At 36.0% G+C, this 9,881-nt stretch overlaps 2 protein-coding genes across 2 annotated transcripts; one reads left to right on the top strand and one right to left on the bottom strand.

The window, feature by feature from the left end:
- Positions 1-951: 951 nt before the first annotated feature.
- LOC149007900 (protein IQ-DOMAIN 12-like) lies at positions 952-5,106 on the top strand. Its single transcript, XM_089165877.1, has 6 exons — positions 952-1,276; positions 1,767-1,925; positions 2,075-2,380; positions 2,563-2,793; positions 2,952-3,068; positions 3,140-5,106. Exons 2-6 carry the CDS (start codon positions 1,851-1,853, stop codon positions 3,752-3,754), a joined length of 1,344 nt encoding a protein of 447 aa, XP_089022003.1. The 5' UTR covers positions 952-1,276; positions 1,767-1,850; the 3' UTR covers positions 3,755-5,106.
- On the bottom strand, positions 5,021-9,124 carry LOC149007899 (inositol transporter 4-like). Its single transcript, XM_089165876.1, has 5 exons — positions 9,032-9,124; positions 6,973-7,171; positions 6,817-6,887; positions 5,676-6,731; positions 5,021-5,560 (listed from the first exon to the last, which is right to left on the bottom strand). Exons 2-5 carry the CDS (start codon positions 7,103-7,105, stop codon positions 5,078-5,080), a joined length of 1,743 nt encoding a protein of 580 aa, XP_089022002.1. The 5' UTR covers positions 7,106-7,171; positions 9,032-9,124; the 3' UTR covers positions 5,021-5,077.
- Positions 9,125-9,881: the final 757 nt, after the last annotated feature.

The following is a 9,881-nucleotide window of genomic DNA, read 5'->3' as shown; positions in this document are numbered from 1 at the left end:
ATAATATTATACCAAGATGTATGAGTCAACACGATATAATACTCGATACAAGACAATAAATTTTTTTTTTTTTTTCAATAAGAAAACAACGGAGTCAAAGACTCAAAGAGAAACTAAAAGGAAGCAACATCACAATCCGCTTAAGGATCTCCTTCAACCCGTAAGGAACATCCTGAAAAAACATCCAAGAACAATTCGAATTGAGTGGAAACTTAGACATCCAATCAGCAGCCTTATTAACAGCACGTCCAACATATACGCAACACGTACTTGCACCATTTCATACAACAAAACACCAATCCGCTCAACTAAACGACCAAACGATACATTTCTTAAAATCATCCTTAAGCGACTATTAGTGAGTTTTTGAATAAGGAAAACCCATGTACCCCATCGCCTATTTCCACCCATTGACACCTCTCTAGAATCAAGCCGAATTGTGCTTATTCATACAATACTCTATACTGATACTTTAAACCTTGGTTCTCTAAGTTATTGTTCAAAGGATTCATTGTGGCCATTAGGAAAGTACTTAAGAAACTAAATCATAGATTTGTTGAGAACTAATAACAATGTTGAAGAAAAAGAGACACCTTACTAAAAAAAAAAAAAAATTTGAAGAAAAATATATAAATAGATTGATGTGGTCATCCGTTGACCACGTTCAACTCCACATAAAGTCTTGGGGTGGCACGCATGCATGAATTCATATTTAGACAGGTTGGCAGTGGCGCCATCATAGTATAGGGCCAGTCATCACTCATCACCGTGAATCAAAATCAATAATACCTTCTGAGTCCTCTGTTTGTCTGAAAAGATAAGTTTAATTACTATTCTGCCCTTCAATAATACCCTTTGTTCCCCTCTAGCACATTTGAAGATGAGGGGTAGTTCAGTAATTCAAGTGGGAACACTACAAACCCTCACTTCAGTGGCAGTTGAGAAGCTGGATATACACAAGAATACCTGCAAATTGCATCATTATAGAAAAATGGTTTCAAGCTTTTTCATGAAAATTCTTGCTTTCCAGCCCATCTTCTTGAAAACCCAAATTCATAATCTTCTTCTTTGCTTCATTTAATAAGGAGCCGACTTGATAGTTCAGATTAAGAACTGAAGAAGCGCCACCAAAAAGATAGATACAGGCTTTGATTATTACCCACTTATCATTGCTCCAACAGGCTTTTCAGGTCTTTTTCCAGATCAAATAGAGTGGAACAGTTCTGCTTTGAAGTCACCACGCTGTTACCTTCATTTCTGGAGGGCTTTCTTTCAGGTATCCCTTATCTCTGTTTCAGTTATTGGTTGCTCTATCTGGGTTTTGTGAAATATTGCTTTAGATTCTAGGAAGAGTCTGTCTACTGTTTCAATTTAGGTTTATGGTTAATGGGTAAGACCATTGAGTCGGTTTTCCTTACATATCATAACTGGGTATTGAAGATTCTGACTTATGATTTCAGAAACACTTTATTAGATGATGAAAAAGGAGAATGAAAATCCCAATCAAGGGATAGACTTTGAATTTAGTTAGCATTTGTTTAGGATTCGTGCTCAAGAAAGTTGATTCTTCCCATCAGCAAATTGGTTTCGGTTTGTTTCTCTATGGAACGACTGGCCTCTCAGTCCAACTTGAGTTAGCTAAGGTCCTATTAGCTTTTACCAGAGTGAAATATAGTACAGACAATATTAATCATCTGGGTCTCTCCCAAAAAGTGAAAATGACAGTATTTAATGGGTGGTAGATGACATGTTTGATTTAATGGCAGGATAATTTACAGGTTCCAGATAAATATAGATAACAGTAATGTCTGTTGTGTATTTTTGAGTTGTATATGGTGTGATGTTCCTCAATGGCAAGGAAGAGGAGCTGGTTTGATCTGTTGAAGAGACTCTTCGTGTCAGAGCCCAAGAAAAAACAAGAAAAGGTGGACACAGAATTGCTTCATTTGTTTCTGCTTTCCTCTATCTATATAGTATATACTGTTGAATTAGAAATTCATATTTACAATGTTTTATTTGGTTTGCAATGTCAAAAAAAATTATATAACCTTAGTTTTTGTAAATTCTTCCCCAGAAGGAGCGGAGGAGATGGATACCTGTTAGGTTTAAGATCAAACGCCTTCTCACTTCTGCGCCATCATCATTTTCATTCAAGGAGAGGACATTAAGTCAAACAGAAGAAGAGCAAAGCAAGCGTGCTGTGACTGTTGCTATTGCAACAGCAGCGGCTGCTGAGGCTGCTGTTGCAGCTGCTCAGGCAGCAGCCGAGGTTGTACGACTCACACATGTTCCTCAATCGCGCCATCATTTGGAGAAGGGCCAGAAGGCAATCAGAGAAAAAGCTTCTATTAGAATTCAGGCTGTTTTCCGTGGTTATCTTGTAAGATATTTGAGACTCTTAGCTCTTCTGCTGAAGAAACACATTTTTCTTTTCTGATTTCATCCAACAGATTTTATCATGTCTCAAAATCTCTAATTTTTGTCATTCATGAAATTGTCAATGTACTTGTCTTTCAATTTACTTACATGTATTCTTTGGATTCATTTGGGGTTGAGCTACAGGCAAGGAAAGCGTTGCGGGCACTAAAGGGACTGGTGAGACTTCAAGCTATGGTTCGAGGCCGAGCTGTGCGACGCCAAGCACTCAACACTCTAAAGAGTTTGCAGTCTCTAGTAAACATACAGTCTCAGGCCTGTTCAATGAGAATTGGATTTGCGGAGGATGGGTGGGATGCCAAAGAAAAGCAACAAATGCTAACAGACAGCAATGAATTAGGGGACAAGGAAAGAAGGGTATGCAATGAACCATGGATATCAGTAGCAAGAAGGAATGCTTTCAAGTTAATTTAAGGACTAATACCTTCTCCCGAACATAGCAAGCTTCTTTTGTTGGAATGCAATTCAAAGTAGCTAGTTAATCACGAACTGATTTCTAATTCCTGTTTTCTCAGCACTATCAGACGTGGGAAGGAAACTTGTTATCAAAAGAACTCAAGACCACACTTTTAAGCAGGCAAGAGGCAATGAGTAGAAGAGAGCGTATAAAGAAATATTCATTTCCTCATCAGGTGGGTCTGGTTTATCTGAAGTCATTGACTTAATTCATTTCAATATTTAACATTAATTGATCATTTCTCAGGAGAGGCGACGGACTGGATCAGAACCAGGTAAGGTTGCTGGAATGTGCAGCAACTGGTTAGAACACTGGGTGGATGCCCATGCAAAGGAGAGTGATGGAACAGAGAATTTTGAATCACTCGCCTGTTTAAATGCACTGGACAGATATGGAGAGGAAGTAATACAGCTCAGAATGAGAGAGACTAGAAAAAATAGAAAAGGAGGATTTGATTCGCCAATATCACTTCCAAGGACTTCACTTAATCAGCATAAATGTGGTTTACTTGGGGATTATGATCCTTGCTTAAGCTTTTCTGATACTCCAAGTTACATGTCTACGACTGAATCTGCCAGGGCAAAGGCCAGAGCATCTAGCGCACCAAAACAAAGGCTGGAAACCCGAGATGTTTACTCTGATCAAAATTCACCCGCCAACAATAGACTCTCATTTTGCTCATCTGCTGGTAATGATGTTACTTTTCTCACCAGGAATGCCAAACCTACTGGCTGTCAGCAGAGATCTCTCAGTGTTAAAGGTTCATCAGGTCCAACAAAATCAAACCTGATTTCCAATGATCCGAGTTTTGATTCTGAATTCTTGCTGTTGAACTGGAACCAGCAGAATGCTCATAGATGATTTTTCCATTATGGGTGGTGGCCACATTTACAACTTTCTGCTTAGTGAACATTAATTTCCTCAAGGGCTCTGGCAGTGAAAATGAGATACTTGGAGCTGAGATGATTAAGTAGAAACATCTGATGCTGATGGTAAGGATCCTTGACTGATCCTGTTGAGTTATAATCAAAGTCCCTCACATCCTCTTTGACAAACATGTTTCCTCTCCAACAGGGTATTTCTTTTTCATCTGTTTCCACTTTTAGAGAGATCGATTTATTTTTTTCCTTTGCTGGAGTACGATGGAGTTGCTGATAGTCTGATGATCCAATATTGGTTTGGTATTTAGATTATATTATTATTATTATTTTTTAAATTGAGGTGAGTGTGAGGTAAGTTGATGATGGATTTTTGTGTTTTAACTGTAGTACTTGAACAAATCCTGTAATATTTCTGTGTGAGCCTTTTGGGGGATATTTACACTTAAAAAGAAATGCAAATATATTCTGCTCTGTTCTGATTTTTCCAGTTTGGTTTTCTGCTTTTCAAATCCTTACCATTTGATCAATATATGTGCAGTCTCATTGCTGCTCCTGACACTTTAGAATGACAATCACCATAGTTGTACTGACCACAACACTAGAATGTGAAAACTGTAAGGTTGCTCTTCATGAAATATATCAATAGAAGGACTAGGATGTTATCCAAATTCTTTACACTAAACAATTTATTAGGGCTTACAACCCAATAACCAAATTCAAGGACTAGGATGTTATCCAAAATTAGCACATTGATAAGGTAACTGGCTCCCTAAAGTATTTAAGAGGAAAAACAAAAGATGTAGTGCATGGAATCATGTCCTTATAACTACATTTCTAAGTTCAGTATGGAAGAAAAAATGTCTTTCAATGCACAAGACATGTGAAACTCTTACCAAGTGATTATTAAGTTCCCTGCAACCTGGAGTTCTAGGGCTTCTTATCATATAAAAATAGGAATGAATTTGTATCCATTGTTCTAGGCTTGAATTTAGTTTCCTCCCATCACCACGTAAGCAAGAAAATCGAATTCAATTTTACTAGTAAATAAGGTGAAAATCTTAAAACTATACTCTGCTTTTGGTAGGAGAGCAACTCAATAGGCTTTCCATATTAAGTTGCAAATGACAAGATTGATTATAGTAAGCTATAATCCTATACCATCAAACATGAAAACCAAAAGATGTATCACCTTAAATGTAAGAAAAATCACAAATAGCAGAAGTATGAGCAATTGGTGATAATCGGATAATAAAATATATCATAGTCCTTAAGACAAATTAAGTCTGAAAATAGAAGTATTAGATCACTGGCTTCCTTGAGCCTTATTTATGCTGCTTTTTTCTCTAGAATTGAAGGGCCAGGGCTTAAATCCTCGTTCCAGCATCTTCTCAACCTCCTCGAATGACAACCCTTTGGTCTCAGGTACAAAGAGGTAGATGTATATGAAAGAAAGGAATGAAAAGAACCCGAACAAGAGAAATGTATATGCTGAACCGAGGAGTTGAGTCAGAGTCAAGAATGTCACGCTCACGAAGAAGTTTGAAGACCAGTTAGCAACTGCAGCCATCCCTCCACATAACCCTCTATATCTCAATGGATATATCTCTGAGTTCAGAATCCAAGGGACACTTCCCATACCAGGTGAAAAAGCAATTATATATGCTCCTAAGCCAACTACTGCTGCAATTCCAAAACTGTTCGGACATCCCTTAGTGAACCATTCGTGGTGCTCTGCATGACAAGCATCTTTTATACTTGGGTGGGTAGCTAGACATGCACCAGGTTTCTGCATAATCAAAAGAAATCCAAAATCAGAACTACAAAAAAAGCTGATCTTCTGGGTTTCAATGAGTTCTATTGACACATGATTCAAAAATAAGAATGAGGAAGAACAGACTTACTTGGCCATTAGCACAAAAAGCACAATCAGATGATGCTTTTAAGCATGACATGCAGCTCCAAGATGATGCATCTTTCGCTTTTGAGTACACAGGACATGTAGCATTTGCACCAAAGTGGGTAGATGCCACATGACTTATTGGTGGAGAATGTGTAGCTGCTGCCATGAACACTCCAAATATACCAACAAGACAAATCATGATAAAAACCAAACTCCAAAGAAGCAATCTTCTCCTCCCAAATTTATCAACAAATAAGATGCTAACAACAGAACCAGTAGCATTAAGACCAGAAGTAACAAGGGAGAGTGCTAAGGCAGTAGAGTTTGAAGCAAACCCAGCCAATTGTACTATAGTTGGGCTATAATACATGATTGTGTTGATGCCCACAAACTGCTGTGCTACTTGACATCCTACACCAGCAATGAGCCCCCTTCTCACTATCACATTACCCCATGCTTTCCTAATTCTAATAAATATGTTACCATCTTCCCCAATGGAACCTTCCTCTGCTATTTCATTTTCAACTGAAATGCGTAAGGACTCAACCTCACTGTCAAGTTCATGAGCTGGGTAGATTTTCCTCAGAATATCAACTGCTTCTTCTTTCCTACCTTTTCTATAGAGCCACCTAGGGGACTCAGGGAGTGACCACATCAATATAAACTGAATCACAGCTGGAACTCCTGCAACTCCGAGCATCCAACGCCAAGTTCCGGGTGCCTTTGTGAATGCCAGATTAATAAGGTAGGATAAAAATTGCCCTCCTGTAATTAGCAAAGCATTTGTACTAACAAGGGCACCTCTAATTCTAGCAGGAGAAGCTTCTGAAATGTAAAGGGGTCCAGTCATGGAAGCCATTCCGACACCCATACCCACAAGAACCCTTCCTAAAATTATCATCATAGGATGTATTGAGGCAGCCATGACTACAGCACCAACGAAAAACAAAACATCAGCCAACAAGATTGATACTCTTCTCCCTCTCAAGTCATTAATCCATCCACCAATTGCAGCACCAATCACAGCTCCTGCTACTGCAGTGCTCACTATGAATTCCTGCAAGTAAAGATGTTATATAAGATAAGGAATGAAACCCAATACAACTCAAATATGAAAATGAGAAGAACATATGCAAGATTACTTGGTAAACTGTGCTCTTGTCAACAGCTTCAAAATCATCTCTGATATAAAGAAGGGCGCCTGAGATAACTCCTACATGATAGTAAACAAGAAGGATTATATATAGTGAACAATCATTCACTTCATAAGTAAGAAAATCATTCATGGATTTGCATACCTGTATCATAACCAAAGAGAAACCCTCCTATGCCAGCTGATAAAGCAAGCTGCATGATATAAGGCTGTCTCCATGTTGTAAGGCAGCATTCTTTGAATTCTGTTTTGTCAGCTTTGGGAATACCACCTTCCATTTTGTGAAATTTCAGAAATTAACTTAAAAGATTCTCTCCAGAAATGCACCATAAAAGAGCTTTAACCTTCATGGAAGAATGAAAACAAGAATCCAAGTGTTAGAAAACCATAGCAACAATGAAAATATATGGATGGATAATAAATGAGGACCTGTTTGATAATTCACAAGGGTGGACTCAAGTTTCAACATGGGGGAATGTCAAGGTATGAAATATCACCGATAAAAGGGGTGTCAATGGCCGTCGACACAACCAAAACCCTTAAATGTCACAGAAATTTCAGCAACATTTGCGAATGTTTCTGTTTTCATTTTTTAAAAAATATAATTATTATATTAGAAGGAGACACAAATTTTGCCTTAGTATTTGATTTCTAATTATAAAATTATAGATTAGTAAATGTTACTTTGTAATTTCAATTACACCTTTTTTTCCACTTATAATTTCAATTATACCTTTCTATACCATTATAACTTTACAATATAAACTTTCCTATTCTTTTGAATTCTAGGATAGAATGTCGTAGTTAAAATTTGAATTTAATTTGGTATATTAAAATTATATGCTCTCTCACATCAACTATAAGTAAAATAAATAACTAATAAGAAAAGCAGCAAGAAACTTTCACACTCTTACTCATACATAATAAACATTAAAAAGAGAGAAAGAAAGAGAAAAAAAACCTTAAAGAAAATTGGAGAAAAGTAACAAAAAAAAAAAAAAGAGAGAGAGAATAAAAATTCCTGATTGTGGTCTTCTAAAGAAAATTTAGGAGAAAAGTTTAGCTCTTCTAAGTCTAAGTTTTCCCTTTAGTCGTGTGTGAAGAAAGAGGAAAGAAAATGAAATAGGTCCAAAATTTTTTATTGAAATAATAATAATAAAAAATTCATAAATACTCCTTCCTTCTAAATGTGTTTCACTTAAATCTAATCCGCACACATTTTTTGCTTTAAGAAACCGATACAACAATAAATTTTCATAAATTTCAATTTATGCTGCAAAAAGCATGCAAAACAAAACGAATTTTCAGTTTTCAACTTTTTGAAGCAAGGAACACCGACGCTCGGTTATCAAACAAGTCAAAAAAATATTTATTGAAATAATAATAATAATAATAATAATTCATAAATACTCCTTTCTATTTTTGTTTCACTTAAATCTAATCCACACCCAATTTTTGTTTCACTTAATCTAATCCACACCCAAATTTTGTTTTAAGAAACAAATAAAACAATGGATTTTCAGTTTTTGACTTTTCCAAGCAAGGAACACCAGAAGCTGGTTATCAAACAGGTCAAAATATTCATCAAAATAATAAAAAATTAAAAAAACCATGTATAGAGGGGTGTCGTGTGTCATTTCCACGCTTATTATGTTAGAAGAAGAAGAACCGTGCACCGTGCACGGACGCAAAGATGAAGGGATTTAAATAAAATGAACGGTCGGATCTTTCTTAATAGATCCGACGCAATTAACTAACGAGGACCGTTTCAAGAGGATGGAATTCCATCCAACCCCGTTGCACGCATGGTTCAAAATATCAACCATGACTAACACAAGTAACATCGATTCCAGCCGATTCGACAAAATTGAACACACCAAAAAACCCTAAAAACTCTCAAATTAGATCCAATCCCAATCTAAATTGGATTCGTCACTCGGAGGAGCCAATTAGATTTAGAAGAAAAGAAGAAAAAAAAAAAGATTTTGCACGAAAACTTTCTCATTAATTGAGATCACACAGAGAATTCTTTTGTTTGCTAAAAAGTGATTCATAGTAACAGCATGCTTTCACATAAACAAAGGGTTTTACGATGAAAATGGAGTTTAAGAATCAGAATGAAGAGAACAGCAGAAATCTCTAAGCAAAATAAACCAAAATGTGATTGAAAAACTAAGAAGATCCCATAGAAATTATTTACGTACCTTCGTAGAGTGTTTTTAAAAGAGCTTTCTTCTCGTATATGTGGTAGCAGATCTAGAGACAGAACTGAAGTCAGAGTGAGCGAGAAGGATAACGTAGAAATGAATGAGAGAAAGCAAAATGATTCTGGATAGGATAGAGACCGATTTAAATAGTTGATTGTGTTTCAGATCTTACCTTAATTCATGGGAGCAGAGTATCTCGGTTTCTATAAAAAAAAAATAAGAAGAAAAAAAAAATCCAAAGATTTAGATATTCATCTTTTTTTTATCGTCTTCAATCTACCTAATCTGATTTTAAGGGGGTAATCTCTTAATTTCAGTTTGTAGAAAATTGCATTCAATTCTTAACGTTAATAGTTTTTGAAAATATTTTCTTCAAAAAAAAAAAAAAAAAAAAAAACTCACATATTAACTACCAAGACAAAATGGGTTGTGAGGGTTAATACACAGTGTAGATCTTCTCCACCTAGACTGCCTCTTCACTTATACAGCCATATTTACAGGATTTACTCGTGTCAGAGAATGGTAATGTAGGTCCCACACTCATGTGAGTCTGGCTGAAAGATGTTAAATATTTGTACTGAGTATAGTATTGGTTTAAGGATTTTAAGAGACGTATCACTTTGTATTGAGTATTGTACTGTGTTGGCCAATGTAATTTAATGCAATCCAATAACATCGACTTGTATTATATTAGTTGTATCTAATAGGGAAAATTTCCATGATGGTCAGATTTAAAAGAATATTTACTCAATAAAATATTTCTAAATTTTTTTTATTTAAATGGATCTTATTTATGGAAATTATTACTAAATCTCCAAGTTTTGTGATAAAACTTTTCCGTACAACT

Source organism: Hakea prostrata, chromosome 8, assembly GCF_041222555.1.
Source record: "Hakea prostrata isolate BN-2017 chromosome 8, UWA_Hpros_2, whole genome shotgun sequence".
Lineage (NCBI taxonomy): Eukaryota > Viridiplantae > Streptophyta > Magnoliopsida > Proteales > Proteaceae > Hakea > Hakea prostrata.
The sequence above is the reverse complement of the archived record's forward strand: the minus strand, read 5'-3'. Positions and strand labels throughout refer to the sequence as shown.

Bases quoted from the DNA above. Each gene is read 5' to 3' on its own strand.
- LOC149007899 (XM_089165876.1), bottom strand. From the start codon at position 7,105: ATGGAAGGTGGTATTCCCAAAGCTGACAAAACAGAATTCAAAGAATGC. The intron at 6,888-6,972 runs GTATGCAAATCC...ACTATCATGTAG, and splicing joins TCTCTTTGGTTATGATACAG to GAGTTATCTCAGGCGCCCTT. The intron at 5,561-5,675 runs GTAAGTCTGTTC...TTGATTATGCAG, and splicing joins CTTTTTGTGCTAATGGCCAA to AAACCTGGTGCATGTCTAGC.
- LOC149007900 (XM_089165877.1), top strand. From the start codon at position 1,851: ATGGCAAGGAAGAGGAGCTGGTTTGATCTGTTGAAGAGACTCTTCGTG. The intron at 1,926-2,074 runs GTGGACACAGAA...ATTCTTCCCCAG, and splicing joins CCAAGAAAAAACAAGAAAAG to AAGGAGCGGAGGAGATGGAT. The intron at 2,381-2,562 runs GTAAGATATTTG...GTTGAGCTACAG, and splicing joins CTGTTTTCCGTGGTTATCTT to GCAAGGAAAGCGTTGCGGGC.